The sequence below is a fragment of the Schistocerca americana genome, chromosome 4 (assembly GCF_021461395.2).
Source record: "Schistocerca americana isolate TAMUIC-IGC-003095 chromosome 4, iqSchAmer2.1, whole genome shotgun sequence".
NCBI classification, from domain to species: Eukaryota; Metazoa; Arthropoda; class Insecta; order Orthoptera; family Acrididae; genus Schistocerca; species Schistocerca americana.
Genome location: NC_060122.1, coordinates 487,834,183 through 487,853,522, shown reverse-complemented (window position 1 = coordinate 487,853,522; position 19,340 = coordinate 487,834,183). Strand labels below are relative to the sequence as shown.

Sequence of the window (19,340 nt, the reverse complement as noted above, 5' to 3'; positions counted from 1 at the left end):
TTGTATTCAGGATGATGTACTTTCTGTTTCTGGTTTCAACCCAAAAGACAGTATTACTCAACTGATTGCAGAGTTTCCTGATCTATTTTCTGAAGAACTAGGTAGAGACAATAATTTTGGGGCGTACGTTACAATGAAGGACAAAGGCCAACCTAGGTTTTTATGGGAATGTTCCATCCCTCATGCACTTAGAGACAAAGTTGCAAGAGAACTTAAAGAATGGCAACACAGTGGTGTTATTGCTCGTATCCAAATGGTCAATGGGCTTTCCCCTTAGTCATATTGCCAAAGCCTTCTGGAAGACTTCATCTTTGCATTCACTTTAAATCCACTGCGAATCCACAAACAATAATTGATTCTTATCTGTTGCCTTGCCCTGAGGAGATAATGGACATGTTTGGTGCAAGCTGCTATTTTTCAAAAATTGACTTACATGATGCGTATTTGCTAATTCCACTAAATGAGGAGACTCGGAAAGTGTTTGTGGTTAACACACATTTATGGTTGTACTTAGAACAGCTTACTGTAAAAGTTCCGTTCTGTTCAAATCACTTGAACGATACTGTGGTGTCAGAACATACACAGGGGAAACATATCAGTAGCCTTTGTACATTTTTTCAACTGCTTTCAGATGCAGGTTTGAAGTGTTGCCTCGTCAAATGTGCCTTTTTCAGACCAAAATTCAGTATGTAGGCCAATAGCAAAGGTGTTCATCCCCTTCAACCACAACTGCTGACTATCCAGGACCTCCTTGCCCCATGGAACATGGCAGAACTGCAGTCAGTTCTTGGGAAGTTGAAATATTGTATCTGGTTTATACCCAATGCAGTTCAGATCGTGCCTCTGTTGCATCCTTTGCACCAGAAGAATGTGCCTTTTGTTTAAACCAAAGAGTGTCAGGATACATTCCAGACACTCAAAAATGCCTTGGTGAGGGGCAGATGCCTTGTTATTTTGATCCCACGAAGCCTGTGGTTTTGGCAGTGGACACTACTTCGTATGAAATCAGTGTTGTGCTCTCACACAGATTTGGTCCACAGGACAGGCCAAATGCTTTTGCTTCCAAGTAATCAGACAAGACCCACTGTAACTATTCCCAAATCATGAAGGAAGCACTCACTATTATCGGTGGTGTTCCATAGTTCACCATTATCGATTTGCTGCTACATTGTCGAAAACTGACATTCTGAGCTTATGGCTGTGTACAAAATATAGGTTGACTCTTACATAGAAAATAACAGCAACAAGCCACTTTTTACAATGTTATTTATTTATTTAAATAGTGCTGTTATTGGTTTTGAACCAACAGTTCATGAGGAGATACATTTTACAATAGCTTTCACTTTATGTTTTCCCAAATGACGAAATTTCCCTTGGGTGGTGGTGCCCTACAACTAAAACAAGATGTGAGACAATGTATTTCTAACTGTAATTGTGCCCCACAATGGTTTTAAATGATTTAAATTACTGTGAAGATGTTTTGGTTACAATGTAAGTAACCAAAACATTTTCATTGTAATAATTTGTTTACAGCATTTAAAATTATTGTTTTTCTCAGCCTCAGATCAGACAAATAGTATCATGACTGGTTTTGACTTCTTCGTATCATCAGAGGTTTTGAATCTGTTGCATACTAACTGCCAAACTCAGCAGGTTAAGAGAGACACACTCAATTATCAATGCACCTCTTGGCCTGTTCAGTTGAGTTGCTATGTAACTGATTCAAAGCATCTGATGATTACTTACTTAGAAGCAGAAACCAATCACAATACGATTTGTGTGACTTGAGGTGAGAAAACAAAATGAATTTTGTTGATGATAATTTTAGTGAATAATTTTTAGACCAAGTAAAGTAGGCTGCCAGGTCTACATTTTTTCCCTTCTTGTGATGTAGAATAAATGCGACAATGTTCCAGTTTTGGCTAATCTTGGTCATCTGTAGATAGTCTGTAATCAAATTTTAAGTATTTCTTTTTGAAGTGTTGGCAGAAGAGCCAACACCGTGTTGCTAGAGGAGGCCGAAATGCACGCTTTTAAGCTCACACAGACTGGCGTGAGGTCTGGAACAGTTAAGGGAATTTATAGTAGCAAATAAAGTATGTAGTTGATGTAATATTTAACTTTAATCCATAATTGGAGAACATCGGTCTGACTGTACAGGCATCACAAGTTAAATATCTATTGATAATGGCGCCTTGCTAGGTCGTAGCAAATGACGTAGCTGAAGGCTATGCTAACTATCGTCTCGGCAAATGAGAGCGTATTTGTCAGTGAACCTTTCCTAGCAAAGTCGGCTGTACAACTGGGGCGAGTGCTAGAAAGTCTTTCTAGACCTGCCGTGTGGTGGCGCTCGGTCTGCAATCACAGACAGTGGCAACACGCGGGTCCGATGTATACTAATGGACCGCGGCCGATTTAAAGGCTACCACCTAGCAAGTGTGGTGTCTGGTGGTGACACCACACTTTTATATTACTTTATCCTGTAACACCATCATCCTTAGGTGCCCTTAGTTCTTCGTAAATTGAATAATTTCATTCAGCTCATCTGGACTTTAATTTTAGAATGTTGTTATTTTTATTGTCAGTAATCTGCATTCCTGTTTCACCTCTTGAACTACTCACACATTTAAAGATATCTAGAGTGTGATGTCTATCCCATTTTCATTTCTGTTTTAGCTTCTCCATACTCTTAATGTTCTAAATTATTTATTTTATCATATTTTCATTGTGTCTCTTCACTATCTCTCCAAGCCATTTCCTGCATCCCTATTTCCTCCTTGCTCTGTTCCACTGTAATAAAACATTAACTCTATTTGATTTTCATTTATGTTGCCGCAGATCTGGTAACCTTATTATATCACATCTGGCCTTATTTCAATTACTCTCCAACTCCACTAACCTCTCTTCAGATCTTAGTGTTCTGCAAATAAAATGCAGTAGTGCAGTTTGGATTCCTAAGGTCCATGATATTACATATTTAACAAAACTTTGTTTAGCAAGATGCTTGCACCAAAGTAGCCATTACCCGAATTTCCACTATCAACTACTTACAATATTTCTTCTTTCACACCTTATAATGGATTATAGAAAACAAATATGCTGTAGTTATAAAGATCACCTGGAATTCCCAGTCTATGTCATCACTTTCAGTCACTGTTGGTATGCCACTATCAGGCTCGGATTCACTTGGTGGTATATATTCTAAACCACACTCTGAAATGAGAAAACAGCAAAAGTCAGCTTTCATAATTGAATCATTATGTGCTAAAGGTAAACTAAAATGATTCTATGTTTCTCATTTACAAAATACTCTGTTCAACATTCCATAAAAAAGACCACAAAAATTCTTCTAATAAATATTTACAATACTACAGTATTTTCAAAAAGATTAATCTGTTTTTGCAAAACTATATCTCCTGCATGAATGAAGGTAGAAACTTGGGGTGGATTTTAACTTGTGCATCAAATCCGTAAGTTTAGCTTTGCCCAAATGCATCTAATGAAGATAGTCAAAATAAAGCAACAAAATGAATTTTTGGTTCTCTAGATCAATTCAGTTATAACTGTGATTGTTTGTCGAGATTATGGGTCTGAACCTCCTACAGCATATGGGCCAAACAGATCTTGCATTGCACTACAGGTCACCAAGGTCGCTTGATCTCATTTTATGAGACTTTTATTTTAGTAAGGGCTTGTGCCACCCCTTCAAATAGTGTTGGATGAACTGCAATGCCACATTATAGCAGTACTGAGTGCAATAACTGCAGACATGAAAATATAAAATATGTTTGTCTGCACTCTGGATGTCTGTTGAGCATCCAGTGCAAGCCACATTGAAAATTAGTGAAAAGTGAATGAAAACTGATTCTAAAAATAATTGTAAGAAGTACCACAGGATTGTATGAGCACGCATATGTGCAAACTTTGCAAAATAGGATGGTTCTTTTAAAATTAAAATTTAGCAGCCTTACGCACTGTTTAAAATTTCACAGTTTACATTGGTATAATATACAACCAGTTGCTGCTTGCATTTGACATGATTTATTGAACTGCTACCTAGTTTTTAAGTGACAGCAGGCTCACCATCACATTGGGGGTTACAGGAACATAATATTCTGGGCCATCTGCACCTGATAGGGTGGTGATGTACAGGCCCATGATAACCTTAACAAAAGCTGAGAAAATGAAGGTTATCAAAATGAATTTGTCATGGATATGATGTGTGTGTGTGTGTGTGTGTGTGTGTGTGTGTGTGTGTGTGTGTGTGTGTGTGTGTGAGTGGGTGGGTGCGCGCGCGCGCAGAGAGAGTGGGCGGGCAAGAAATGGTTGGAGATATGGGCAAAGGAGATTAAAAGAAGAGGAAAGATAAGATGGAGAGAGGGAAAGAGTGGGGAACAGGAAATACACAGATAGAAGTGGGAAGGTGAGTGGAGAGACAGAAACGGGGGAGGGAGAGGAGAAGGAGAAGACGTGTGCAATATATCCGATATGTGTCAAATGCCTATGCCAACAAAGCCGCAGGGAAAGAGCGAGTACCAACAAAAACTGCCAATTTAAATCACAGTTACAGTTAATCATCCACAATAAATACAAGGAAGTTAAAATTTACCTCTAGTTTCTATTTTCATTCATGAGGAAAATGTAGTATTGTGAAATTGAATTAATCTTTATGAAACATCTAATATCTCTCCCAAATTACACAATATGTGTGCATAATATATTTTGAGGACATCAACCGATCTAGCTCATGTCAAACTTTTTTTAGAAAAAGTATTGATACTACAGGGCAATACTTCATAATAAGAGTAATAATAATAGAACTGCTGCTGATGATGATAATAACAAAACATCTTGACACTTAACAATATGAGAATTTGAGGAAACAAAAATAAACCAGAAAGAAATTTCCTGGCAGATTAGAGCTCTTTGCTGGATTGGGACTCAAACCCAGATCCTTGTCTGGCTAACTTGGTCAGTAAAATCGTTGTCCATAGAATGAAAGGTTCTGGGTCTGAGACCCAGTCCAGCAGCTGTAGTCCCATACATACAAAAGACTTTCAATTTTAACCTGCCAGAAGTTTAAAAAAATGGAAGCTGCATACAAAAATTTTAGTCCTACATGGTGCATCCTGTTCACAAATTTAAGGAACATAGCAATTTTGCTGTTTGGTTATCTGAGCGAATACAATTCACAAGAGAAAAAAATAATGACATAAGTGGAGATCACAGCCAAACATAACAGTTCAATAACAAATTTCCTGCGATTGCATAATTCAACTGAATAAGACAACTACAAAACATTTAAAATTTATTTTTCTCTTTTGAGCATAAATTAAACACAGTACCTTGTGACAGAAATGTAACAACAGCTGTAGTTCCTTGTTGTACTATGTTGGGAGGTGGGTATCTTAAGGAGTCTGTATCTGCTAATAACTTTTTCAAATGTACACAATGTCCAAGGGAGGTTGGCAGCTTAGACAGTGATTTATTTCCCCGAACATCCAAAGATTCCAAATGTCTGAGTTCATTGAACTCACATAAAATATCTTTCAGTCTATTGTTTGATACATCCAATGTATTTAATAATTTGAGCTCAGATACAGTGGCAGGAAGCTGTTTTAAGGAGTTTCTGCTGAGATTCAAAACCTGCAACAAACAATGGATCTTCAAGCAACCTGTCAAAACATAATAAAAGTCACAGTATATTTTAGTGATACATCCCATTCCTTGAATGAGAGGTATCACATCCTTAAATACACATGTCAGAGAAAAGGTGTTCATGCCTGAGACTAGTTGATAAGTGGGGAGCACCCCACTGGTGGGAAGTATTTTAAATGGTAGGTGCTGATACCAGAGGTAAATGATCCAGTGACTGTATGGAAGTGGATAGCAGTCAGACAACCCTACCTGCTGAGGAGGAGATAGGAGTTCCATGGAGCAGGTGGTGCAGAAGAAAGAGTTCCTTGAAATCTAAGAACGCTAAATGTCAAAGAAAATAAATGTAGTGTAGCTGTTAATTATCAAGTGGAATATCAGCTCTGTTATGAATGTAGTACAGAGAGGCAATATACGAGCTGCTAGCTGTCCTCATTTATCATGTGTTGAGTGTTAACTTTGAAGATAATATAAGAAAGTGAACTGAATCTCACTTCTTATTTATGTGGTCGAGTGAATGAGAATGAGAAGTTATTTTCAGCAGCTTTATCTGCAGCCAGTAAGGAGGTGAAATCTGAGCAAAGTTGGAGGAGGAAAACACATGGATTCAGGGTACAGACTAGATGGACCCTGATTAATATTACTGAACAGTGAACAAATATTCAATAAGCAAATACTTTGTACATACAAGGAATGTTCAGGTGGCAACTTAGTTGTGCATTTGGTGCTCACTTGACAGTGAGCATGTGATTCTTCATCCCAATTCAAGTCATAAGTGTACCTAGCAAAATCTAGCCCCACCAATAGGTTTAACAGAAATACAATTTAAAAAGTGAGGCTATGCCAACACCGTAACTGCGTGCAGTGTGAACAAGAACAGGAAGCACAAACTCTGCACTGTGCCAGAGCCTTGGCATTAGCTCAGTTGAATGAGGCAACGTTGCGGGTAACGGATATGCAGACTTACCAATGTTTGAGTTGCGTTCATGCCAAACTCACCCCCCTAGTTAAACCATTACGCTGTATCCAATTTATGCCTCCACTATGTGATAACTTGTGTATTTATTTCTGTCTATGTCACCTTTATTTAAGCATTAAGACATAATACAAACTTCTTACAGACATAAATGATCACTCTGGTACATCCACAACAACATTGGCTGTATCCAATGAGGCTCAAAAAACACAGTAGGTAGGCTATACTAGATTGCACATTATGCTATGCATAAAAATTCTATTCTGTACGTCTGACGGCCATGCTTATCCTCAAAGAGCCAGTACGTACACATATGAGCAACATGCACTTTAGAGATGATGTTCAAATGACCACCCTGCATTTGCAAACACTTTGCCACTTGCTGGAGTGTGCTTTCCTGGACCCTACACAATCTTCCTGCGTGCAATATTGCTGAAGCATCAAGCATGCAGGCTATCAGGCCGTGTACATCCATGGGTGGAGTACTATAAACTTGTTCCTTTAAGTGTCCCCACAAATAAAAATATAGTGAATTAAGGCTCAGGGAACATGGAGGCCAGTACACTGGACCTCCATGACAAATCCATTTCCCTGTAAATGCTTCCTTTAACTTCATAATGTACCTATTCTTGCCACAAAACTTTCAAAGCCTTGCTTATTTCCTCTACTACGTAATTTTACGTTTTTTTGAAAATATATTGCTTTGGCAACTCATTCCTACATTTATCAGAAAAATGTAAGGAGATATTGTAGGACGAGGTGGATAAATGGTATTATCCCAAGATAACTTGGGCTCATCACAAATCTCTGCAAATACTTGTTACAACACACTGTTTATTAAAAAGATGAAATTTATTTTATTTAAAGATATAGATCAGATGGTACATACAAACGAGAATCAACTTAGAATGGTATTATAAACCCGTTTCTGCATGACAGATTCTGAAGTAGGGTGTGATGCACAAAGGGACCTGGCATTGGGGGCAGTAGTATCGTACTTCCCTCCAGACGAACTTCCCATGTGCATCCTGTTTCTAGGAGCAAATTGTGCATATTCATGTCAAACTGCTCTTCTTCTCTGTCGGCTTAATACTTCTGGAAAATGTCTTTCTGTCAACCGAAGAGGGTGGTGTGTTCATCCCGGTCAGCCTGGCTCAGGAGAAATGGCACCCCCTTTGTATTTCTCAACTATTTTTTCCGAGAAGGTCAACATAAATTCCAGTAATTCCTGCTTCTCTCCAGACATGCCACACAAAATAAAAGAATTCCACACAGGAATTTCCAGGAAATGGACAAAGATTTTTCTTGTAGTATGTCTTGCCTTGCTTTCTGGTATTGGATATGATGCCATTCTCTGATCAGCTCGGTCCACTCCTCTCAAGCGAAAGCTTTGGCTTCATTATTTTCTTTGACCTTTTCTCAGTCTCCATCATACCCATAGTGTGGATAGTTGAAAGAAACACCACATCTTTCTAGTCTTTCCGACGCAATGCTACAGCTTTTCCTCATTTTTCACCTGCAACTTCACCTTTTTGTAATTTTTTATTTAGGAGAGATTGTGGCATGTCTTTTTGGGTCATTTTTACTGTTCCATATCTATCGCTGGATTTCAAAATTAGAAAATCTGCTAACTCTGGGGATGTGTAAAAGCTATCTGTCATTAGACAGTAACCTTGCTTTAGGAGTGGAAAGTGTCAAAACAACTTATTACGACACTGGAAAATCTGTAAAGTTTGAATCCAGCTTTCTCCTTTCCCCCACATAAGTAATCAGGGACCACATGTATCTGCTAGATGATTCACACAGCATGTAGCATTTGATTCCATATCTTGATATTTTCATCAGGATATACTGTATCCAACCCAGTTGGCCATTGCGAAAAAGTAGATCTTCAGCCACCATAATGACCCATTTAGGAACATAAGAAGCTTTGATTTTATTTTCAACGTGCTGGTAAACTGGCCAAATTTTGTTCAGCCAAGGATCTGTGTGATTTGCAGCATCATACACTCAATTACAAGAAAAATGAAGATACTTTTTCATTTAGCAAAACATTTTGTAAGACATTACGTCATTGAAAAATGGAGTTCATGTGCTTGTCTATTGCATCCAGTCCATCTGCAATTCAGGTTTGTGAACAACACCTTGCAAAATGGTTAGAGCAAGGAAAAGAAGTTCTTCACATGATGGTGGCAAAACATTACATCTAATGGTTGAAAAACACTGACTGATATATTTAGCTGTTTCCAACCGAATTATTTCCACCAAATCCCAATTAAATAAGTGTTCAAATATTTCAAGTTCATAATCAGCAAAAGGAATCATACAGCCAGGATTAGCAGTTAGCAGTAAATGGAAATCTTAGTGGAACACAATCATTTTTATCCCAAATATGCCATACTCTCACAATACATATCAGTGTCTTCATCACATTCTTCCTCACTTGACGAAAGGTCAAAAGAGTCATCATCAGATTCTGAAACAGGGATGTCTTCCCACTGATCTTCATCACTGGAATAATCACTGTTCATTTTAGAATGCTGCAAGCAGATGTAATACTGTAACAACTGCACCAACATGCTACAAAACAACACGGTAATGTTGCGAAAACTACACAAGCACAAGCCAGTAGCAATACACTGCAGCAAAACACTAACAAGTGACAGCAAAAGGAATTACAATGATTATAATCTGGACGCTAGTGCTAACTATCAGCAGTGAGAGAAACTACAATGTTCATAATTGTGACGTTGGTACAGGAATGCATAAAATTTGGAGGGTAACACTTCTCAGCAAAACAGTTAGGAGGTTACATACGAGGGTAAGTTGCATAAAAAGTTCTCGGTTTACTTGCCCTGTCAAATTTGGATAAAATCCCAAGCTTTCAATGACCACCTATGTAATCTTTGTCAGGGGTAAAACTGACTGTCATGGACTGGTGAGGCTTCCGCTCTTATAAGCAGTGGAGGGCTTCTCATTGGCTGGATGACATCACGGTGAAAACGGCGTGTACGGAGGTGGTGGCCTCTATGTTTATAGATTTTGTTTGCGCACTTTATCCAGCGTTGCTTGCAGCACCATCCATCACAACAGGCGGAGAACTGCGAGGAATGCAAGAATCTCCCTCTGCGCTCTTTCTTTATCAACTGCGTGCTTCCATGCATTGATGAGTGCATATCCGGAGTCTCTGTTGAAATTATTTTAACATAGTCTAATTTCAACTGCTTCCCTGATGACAGAGTCCCAATAGTTTGAAGTGTGAGCAAGTATTCTTGTTTCATTGAATAAAATCTTATGTTTATTTAACAAACTGTGCTCAGCCCCTGCTGATTTTTCTAGATACCTGTATTTCAGGTAATGGATCCAAGTTTCATGTGATAAGTTATTGTCAGTGACAAAATGATGTCCTATTTATTAACAACAAAAACTAGGGAATGGATGTCTAAGAAATCAAATAGGAGCCTGATGAGGATTCGAACCACAGTTCCATAGTGGATGTGGATTTGCTGTCCCAGCAATCTTCTCAATGAGCTACGATGGTTTGTAGGTAGTCTGGGGTGATACATGTTCCTTTGTACAGTGTTGCCAGTTCCTTGTTTTCATATATGTGTTTTCAAAATGCATCCAATCTGATTTTGCTTGATAAACTTTTGTCTAGAATCTGATGAGAAACTGCGTTCTATCTCCAAGTGCAACATTTTTTCTTCATTGTGTACTGATTTAGGAATGTACAAAGTCATCATGTCACTATGCTTATTCTATTCATTATGTCACTTCAATTTATGCTTGTATTTTTTAACGATTTGTCTTTCAGCAGCAGATATGCACTGTAGCATTATGACACCATTCCAATAGATTATAATGCACAACTTGCAAATACTGTCTTAAGTTCCATCTAAACTGCCAGTTATAGTGAGTGACACAAAATACTCATACATGATTAATTAACTTACATTAGAAGGGGTCAGTTGACAGGACATGTTCTGAGGCATCAAGGGATCACCAATTTAGTATTGGAGGGCAGCATGGAGGGTAAAAATCGTGGAGGGAGACCAAGATATGAATATACTAAGCAGATTCAGAAGGATGTAGGTTGCAGTAGGTACTTGGAGATGAAGAAGCTTGCACAAGATAGAGTAGCATGGAGAGCTGCATCAAACCAGTCTCTGGACTGAAGACGACAACAACAGTGTTGTCACATAACTTTAGTAGTAAAATCTCCAGAGCAACATCCTAAAATTCTGAAAAACATACTGACCCATGCAAATGGCCTTTTGAGATATTTGTTACCTTATTTTCCTGGGCACATCAAGAACGATATTCTACTTCTGTAATATTGTGTTTGGTAGCTATGCAGAGCTGTAGCAGCAATTAATATGGGTGGAAGTAAATTTATGCATGACTTTCAAGACACAAAAAGATAATCTTGTTTTTCAATGTACACAATGCCACTTTTTGGTATATAAATGAATAAGCTGTCATCCTTATTTCAAAAAGGTTCTTAAATATTATGCAGCTGATGTAATGTTTTATTCTGTTTGAGAAGCCTGGCAAACTATGCAGTGGAGCAAAATCAGTGCCAAATGCCAAGGCTGTTGGGGTAGTGTGTACCCAAAGATACTAGCAGCCGCTGTTTGCTAGGATATAATGGCCATCGAAGTATGCTTCACAAAAAATTATGCACGTCAGAAGCATGGAAAAACCAAATACATACCATAATTTTATATAAATAGAGAGTACTTAATTTGTTCTACTTCTGATGCATCATAACTCCAAGAACTCACAAGGAAACATCACCAACTTGGCCTCATATTTCAAGGGGGAAAAGAGCGCATTTGCTGAATATCAGCTTCAGCAACTGATCCTGCATGAAACTGTGACCCACATTTCTGGTAGTACACAGTTATGACTTCCTGGAAGCGCAGTTTTTAGATATGTACATGCACCAGTTGTCACTCCCTCTGCCCCCCTGCAGCCACTTAATGCCCGAGCACAAAGTACTGCACAGTGGAGTGAATAAGAGGTTTGTGACATACCGTTTTGACACTGGTAACATACTTTGTTCATTTTGTTAAACTGAGCAGTTTCTAATATGTAGCTGCTGCCAGAGATATCCTTACTTTGAACACTTTTACACTGCAATTCACAAATGCAGTGTAAATGAATGAAACAGGTACGTTTGTCATCAAAGAAGTAGTGTAGCACCATGTAATTATTAACATCACTGATGTTCAATATTTTCTTTTTGAATTTTAAAGCTGGCACTGTTAAAGTGAAGTACATTTGTTGGGATGTGCTATTCCTTACTATTTTTCTGGTAAAATAATGTGTGTTCTCAAACAATATTTAAAAACACGTTGGCCAGATGTGTCCACCTCCACCTCCCTCTTCCCTCACCTTTAATATTCTGCAAACAGGGGAGTTCTAGTTGTTAGTCTACTGTACAGTACTTTATGTTCATGCATTAGGTGGCTGAAATGGGCCAAAGTGTGTGACAAAAAACTGGTGTGCACAAAAATTTAGGGTGTATGTTCAGAAGCTCATAACAGCCTGTTATCAGAATTAGAGCCCAAATTTTCATGCAGGATCAATTGCTGGGGTTGATATATTGCATATGTGCTTTTATCCTTCTTGAAATATATGGTCAAGCTGGTGATGTTTCCTTGTCAGACAACGGCATTGTTGTGGTCTTCAGCCCATGCTGGTTTGATGCACCTCTGTGTGTTATCCTATTCCACATACAACTCTCCATCTTGACAGAACTAATGCTGAAACTTCCTGGCAGATTAAAACTGTGTGTTGGACTGAGACTCAAACTCGGGACCTTTGCCTTTCGCGGGCAAGAGCTCTACCAACTGAGCTAGCAAAGCATGACTCACACCCCGTCCTCACAGCTTCACTTCTGCCAGTACCTCAGTACCTTCCAAACTTTACAGAAGCTCTCCTGCGAAAGTTTGGAAGGTAGGAGACGAGGTACTGGCAGAAGTGAAGCTGTGAGGACAGGGCGTGAGTCGTGCTTGGGTAGCTCAGTTGGCAGAGCACTTGCCCGCGAAAGGCAAAGGTCCCGAGTTCGAGTCTCGGTCCGGCACACAGTTTTAATCTGCCAGGATGTTTAATATCAGCGCACACTCCGCTGCAGAGTGAAAATCTCATTCTAGAACTAATGCTACCTACAGCCATTTCAACCTGCTTACTGTAGTCAAGCCTTAGTCTCCCTCTACAATTTTTATAAGCCCTCCCCCCCCCCCCCCCCTCCCACACACATTTCCCTCCATTACCATACTGAAAATTCCTTGGTGTCTCTGCCTCCAGATATGCCCTATTATTCAATCATTTATTTTAGTCAGGCTGTGCCATAAACTTCTCCTCTACCCAATTTAATTCAGTAACTAATCATTGCTTATTTGATCCGTCCATCTAATATCCAGCATTCTCCTATAGCACCACATTTCAGAAGCTTCTATCCTCTTCCTGTTTGAACTGCTTGCCATCCATGTTTCACTCCATATAAGGCTGCACCCACAACACACAAGTTGGGACACTTCATTTTATATTTGATGCTAACAAATTTCTCTTTTCCAGAAATGCTTTCCTTATTATTACCAGTTTATAATTTCATATACTCTCTAGTTAGGTCATCATCAGCTATTCTGATGCCCAAACAGAAAACTCATCTCATCTCATTTCCTAATCTAGCTCCCTGATTTGTGTCTACTACATCGATAATAATATCATAAATACGAAAGTCACGCTGCCTGTTATGCTTTCATGAATAAACCACTGAACCAATTTTGATGAAATTTGGTATGGAGATAGTTTGGGCACCAAGGAAGAACATAGGCTATTTTAGGAAGTATGTAGTGCATGGTATTTATTGATTTGAGGAATATGACATGAAATATGGAACAATAATTACCCTTTGAAAAAGATATTTCTTCTTTAACTTTTGAACTGTATCATATTTATGAATATGCTTTTATTGTTTGATACACTGTACATAATACAATTCAACAAAATGAATACAGTACTTATACAATCCTCAACATGCCTAACCCATACTTCTATACTAATCATTCACAGGACTGTCACATTTTAGCTGCTGGCAGTCACATAACTTATAGCTTCTGAGACGCTTGAAGACTCGCAACAATGTCCTTTAAATGCTGTATGACAAACAAAGAGATGTCAGGCTTTTATAAGCAGAAAGTGAGAGGTATTTACTGAGGCTGTATTGGATTATGGTATGCAAGTGCAGACACAGGTAAAAGACAGAAGTGTGAGGGCAGCTGATTTATACAAATGCTAAAAAATTCACACTACACAGAACTACAAATTATTTATTTTCATTATTCATTAGTTTAATGCTATTTATTAGTTTTAGGAAGTCCACATTTCATTTTAGTACCATCGTCATCACTCATCATAACTAAACTACTGATAAGCATGGTCTTTTGGTAAGCATTGCTGACCCTTGATCACAGGGTTCCGGGTTCAGTGCCCAGCTCGGTTGATTTCCTCCCCTGGAGACTGGGTGTGTGGGTGTTGTCTTTATCATCATTCTATCATCATCAACGTGTAAGCCGCTGAATTGGTGTCAAATAAAAAGATTTGCACTAAGCGCCAAACATACCAAATGCGGTCTCCTGACCAATAAAGCCATATGCACATGTCATTTTACTGATATGTGAGCACAGCTGCAGATAACAGATAGTTCCATTATTGCAGTTTTCCTTTGTTGATGTTCCTCCTATAATCTGTTGTGAAGACACTATCCATTCTGACGAACTGTCCTTCTGATTCTCTGCCATCTGACAGAATTACAATGTCATTGGCAAGCCTAAAAGTTTTTATTTCTTTTCTTTGAACTTTAATTCTTTTTTTTTTATTTCTCCATGGTTCTTTTACAGACAGTTCAATATAGGGGTATTGGGGATAGGTTACAATCCTGTTTCATTTCCTTCTTGACTACTGCTTCCTTTTCATGTCCTTTGACTCATATGACTACAGTCAGTTTTCTGTACTAGTTATAGATAGCATTTTCCTCCCTGTATCTTACTCCTGGTGCTCCTTCAAAATTTCAAAGAATGTGTTCCAGTCAGCATCATCAAAAATCTTTCTCAAAATCTACATTATTCTCGAAGTCTGAGGGTATTTTGCTTGTCGCATAGGAGTTGCACATCAAATTGAATAATTCCATCATGGATCTCGGAAATTCTGAAAGAATATCATCAACTCCTGGGTCTTAGTTTCAACTGAGGGTTTTCAGTGCACTGTCAAATTCTTCCTGCAGTATCATATCTCACATCTAATCTTCATTCTTTTTCTGTAACATTGTCTTGTAGTTAATTTCTCTTGTATAGTACTTCTTTATATTCCTACTACCTTCTCTGCTTAGTGTCAGAGGTCATGATACCTCCACAGGTGCTTCTCTCTTCTCCAAAGATCACTTTACCATTGACTAAGGATGATATTTCCCTTTTCAATAGTCAAGGATTGACTAACATATTTTTTAAAGGAATTTTCAAGTCCATTCTCCTTCATATAAAAATTTCATTGCTACAGTACTGGCACTGTAAGCAGAATATACACCGAAGGAATGTGCACGATCATGACAATTTGTCATATTTTCAAAGGAAATGGATAAAATACCCATGTTTTTCTTTCACGTCTGTCATTAAACTGCCAATTCTTTTTGTATGCAAAAGAAACACTTCTTTTTGAAATATCACTTGACATACACAAGCACATGAAGACATGCAGTATGCATCTATTACTCACTAATACTTTTCAGTTAAAATGCTTCTTAAGGAATTATTTTGGGCTGAGATCAGATTCAACAATGATTGATGGCCCAATATCACTACTTGAGTATCAAGGGAGATATATTACCTACTAAGACTGTGGTGTCACCGCCAGACACCACACTTGCTGGGTGGTAGCCTTTAAATCGGCCGCGGTCCGTTAGTATACGTCGGATCCGTGTGTCGCCACTGTCAGTGATTGCAGACCGAGCGCCACCACACGGCAGGTCTAGAGAGACGTACTAGCACTCGCCCCAGTTGTACAGCCGACTTAGCCAGAGATGGACACTGACAACTACGCTCTCATTTGCCGAGACGATAGTAGCATAGCCTTCAGCTACGTCATTTGCTACGACCTAGCAAGGCGCCATAGCATTTGATATTCTTTTATGAAGCATGTACAATCAAGAGCGATGTTCCACAATTGTGGATTAAAGTTAAGTATTCCAAGAGCTTTGTACTTTATTTATTAGACTCAACTTCTTTAACTGTTCCAGACCTCACGCCAGTCTGCGTGAGCTTATAGCGTGCATTTCGGCCTCCTCTAGCTACACGGTGTTGGCTCTTCTGCCAACACTTCAAAGACAAGACTGAACTTACCTAGTGTTATCAATTCCACAAGACATGCAGTTTCTGGAAGGCTCTGTACATGACTTCCTTCACTTGATCAAGTAATGGTACGATTTCAGCTACCTCATTTGACAAGGAAAAAAAATCTGATATCATACCACTGGGTAAGGCCTATTATCATGAGAGGAGCACAATCCCATTACTAAATAGAAAGAAAGCCTCAGATCCTGAAAGAATCTCTTTCAAGGTTCCACACGGGGGTGTTAAGAGAATTTAAAGTTCCCCATCACACAAAACAACACACATGAAACTATAAGTACATGCCAAATGTGCTACTAAAATCATATTAGTTTACATTAAAATAAGTTCAAACTGTTGCTGCCTTTGGTCACTACATACCCTAAGGTTTTGTAGATGCCTTAAGTCATCTGGTAACTTTGAAAGAGAATTGTTATGAAGATCCAGCACTTGCAGAAGTGAAAGGTCAGCCAGATTCCCTCCTCCAGATAGAGATGTCAAATGATTGTCCTAAAAGGAACAAACAAAATACTAAAGCTACAAAACAACATAAATGGAACAGTAAAGAATATTTTCATGGTGCAAACAAATTATTCCGATAAACAGATGAGCTGGATTAAACTTCTGCATATAACACAGACGTGCTCTTTCCTATAGCCTGTGTCCCACAAAATTTTTACTATAGTATGAGCTACCTTTTGCATAACGAACTTATTTTAAGCATAATATCAATACTATGAAAGAAATTATGGAGAATGTATTTGTAATTGGGTATGCATTTAGTTTCAGAATCTAGCAAGTTGTAAGATAGCTAACATATGTAAGTTCTTTTAACTGGGTTAAATACTCACATATTTTGTGCACTGCACTTGAATATTTCATTCAACCCAGAAATGAAATTGTTACATACATTTCTTGATTACAGTTTTGTACTAATTAAATTTAATGATGCCTCCTTCCAACATTAGCTCCCTTTGAAGTATTCCCCTAAATAGATTTGTAATGGGGAAATTGATTTTACAATTACACAGTCTGGTTAAGAACTGCCATGTTGTGTTAGTCAGCTATATATTTTTCTTCTTCAACATACTGTAAAGTTAGTTTGGAAATGCAGTATCTGATATTAGCTTTATTATGGAAAAGGTTTTTGTTAGTATTTTTAATATCCAATTAAATACATTAATCCTGTCTGGCTTGATTCTACAGGTACAAAAACATATGCATTTTCTATTTTCGTTCTTTCTAATACATCAGAAAATGCAATTCTTGAGAACCACTAAAGCATTACACAGAGCCAAGTTTATTTCAGTAAAATATACAGGACATGCAAAACTGAGCTTTCAGTCAATTATCCCTTGCATACTAATCAAAAATTAAGCAACTCTCCACAGTTCATGCAATAAGTTCCTAAGAACTACTTTTTCCCTTAAGAAAAAGTTTACTCAGTTACCACAGATAAAATTTACGGAGGAAACGATATCCCTATATCTTTAATCATCACAAGTGGCATATTCTTGTGTGTACACAGCTACCTCTAGTTACACATGTCCACTAAAGACATCAGTTTAATATAAGTTTTGGCTTGGAACTCCTCTGTAAATCCACAAAAGGGAAAGAAAGGCAATTTCTTTTTTGTACACTGTACATAATCATTAACAATAATGATAACTGTTAGCTCTTGCTTGCCATTTCCCAGCATAGTAATTTTAAAATCCTCTGTGTGAGGCACTTTGCTTGGTTTATATTTTACATTCCAGAAAATGTTTGCCTCCAATGACAACAAACGGATTGCTTAGGAAACAGTGTCGTCAAGTGCCAAATGCCAGTAATTTGACCATGCTTCACACCTCGCAGAACGATCTATCTGTATCTTTCTTTCATTTCAAATACCATTCCTATAGAAATGATAGTGGGATAAGGCTTTGTGACAATGGTTGAAAATATATTATCACAAAATGATCCAAATTGGCGTGAGTATTATGTAAGTTTTTGATGCCATCTTCTCCAAATGTGGCCTTGCCAGAAAAAAAGAAAAAGGTGTGTGTGTAGATCATTTCTGTTTCTTGTTTTGTAGTTAGTTATGAACCTGATTATTCAATGCTAAAAATCCTTGGCGAGTTTTCAAAAAGCACACACACATCCATCAACATATGAGTCAGGAAGTGTAATTGTTTTAAGTCCTTTAAATATTTTTCTGCATGGCTTTCTTTGGGAAGTGCTTTCATTATTGTGATAGTCCTTTTTTTGGAGTTTGGAAGTGTTTTGCCATACCTGTATTTCGCAGTAAATCACAGCAGATATAAGCAAACAATAGGTACACGACCACAATTCAATGCTGCAACAGTCCTAGCATTCTTAGCACATAGTAATGTTTACTTAGCACTTTATTCAAAACTTGCCGATGCTTTTCCCTACTTCAGATGCCCATCCATCGATATTGTTAGAATTTTTTGCATAGAGCTTGTGCAATAGTGTTGTTCCATAATTCAGCTCTTTTGCTGCTTCTAACTTTACTATTTTTCCTTTATTTATGATCAAAGTGTTACCCCTAAACCAGTTTCCATCTCAACCCCCCCCCCCCCCCCCCACACACACACACACAGAGTGCATGCCCCCCTGAGCCCTGAGACACTAAATAAAAGGTATTTCTTGCCTTCATGACCTTTGTACTATCTGTTATCTACCAGTTGAGCTTGTCACTCTTTGTTCATAGTGCAGTCTGCATGTGTAGAAATGTTGGATCTAAGATCACCAATAAACAACATAATTCTGGCAATAGGTCTTCTCAATCCATTTTTCAAGTATTTATCTTTACACTACTATATCATTAGTTACAGTTTTTTATTTAAATTTTAATATGTCACACATTAATTTTCAGCACATTCCTAGTACATCCCAAGAACATCAGTTTCTTGTTATATCTGTCATACTCTATGAAGTACTTGATCAAACCAAAATTTTGTAAAGATTAAAATCTTTGCAGGACATTTTATAAGGAGGCTGACGAGTATTTTGATATGAAAAAATTTGGTAAAAAGTGGTAAGAAGGTAGTTATCAGAGAATGAGAATACTGTGAAGGTTAACACTGGTCAGAAATATTTGTGACTAAATTTTACCATGTATATTCAAGAATAAGAAACAGAAAAATTGAACAGAGGTTGAAATCACATCCAAGGAAAACAAGATTACTCCACAGTCCCAGAAAGCACTTTTGTTGCCGTCACAGCATTGGTCACCATCAATCATCGTTTACATCCTTTCCTGTCCTTTTCATGTAACATATTGATATTATTCCACTTTATTGCTATTGCAATATCTG

General features: G+C 38.0%; 1 protein-coding gene across 1 annotated transcript in view; it reads right to left on the bottom strand.

Moving 5' to 3' along the window:
- Positions 1–19,340, bottom strand: part of LOC124612866 (E3 ubiquitin-protein ligase LRSAM1-like) — a 185,757-nt gene that overhangs the window by 143,477 nt on the left and 22,940 nt on the right. The window contains exons 4-6 of the mRNA XM_047141297.1: positions 16,402–16,530; positions 5,346–5,646; positions 3,119–3,213 (exon numbers count right to left, since the gene is read on the bottom strand). Coding sequence (XP_046997253.1) covers positions 3,119–3,213; positions 5,346–5,646; positions 16,402–16,530 — 525 coding nt within the window. The remainder of the gene's footprint in view (positions 1–3,118; positions 3,214–5,345; positions 5,647–16,401; positions 16,531–19,340) is intronic.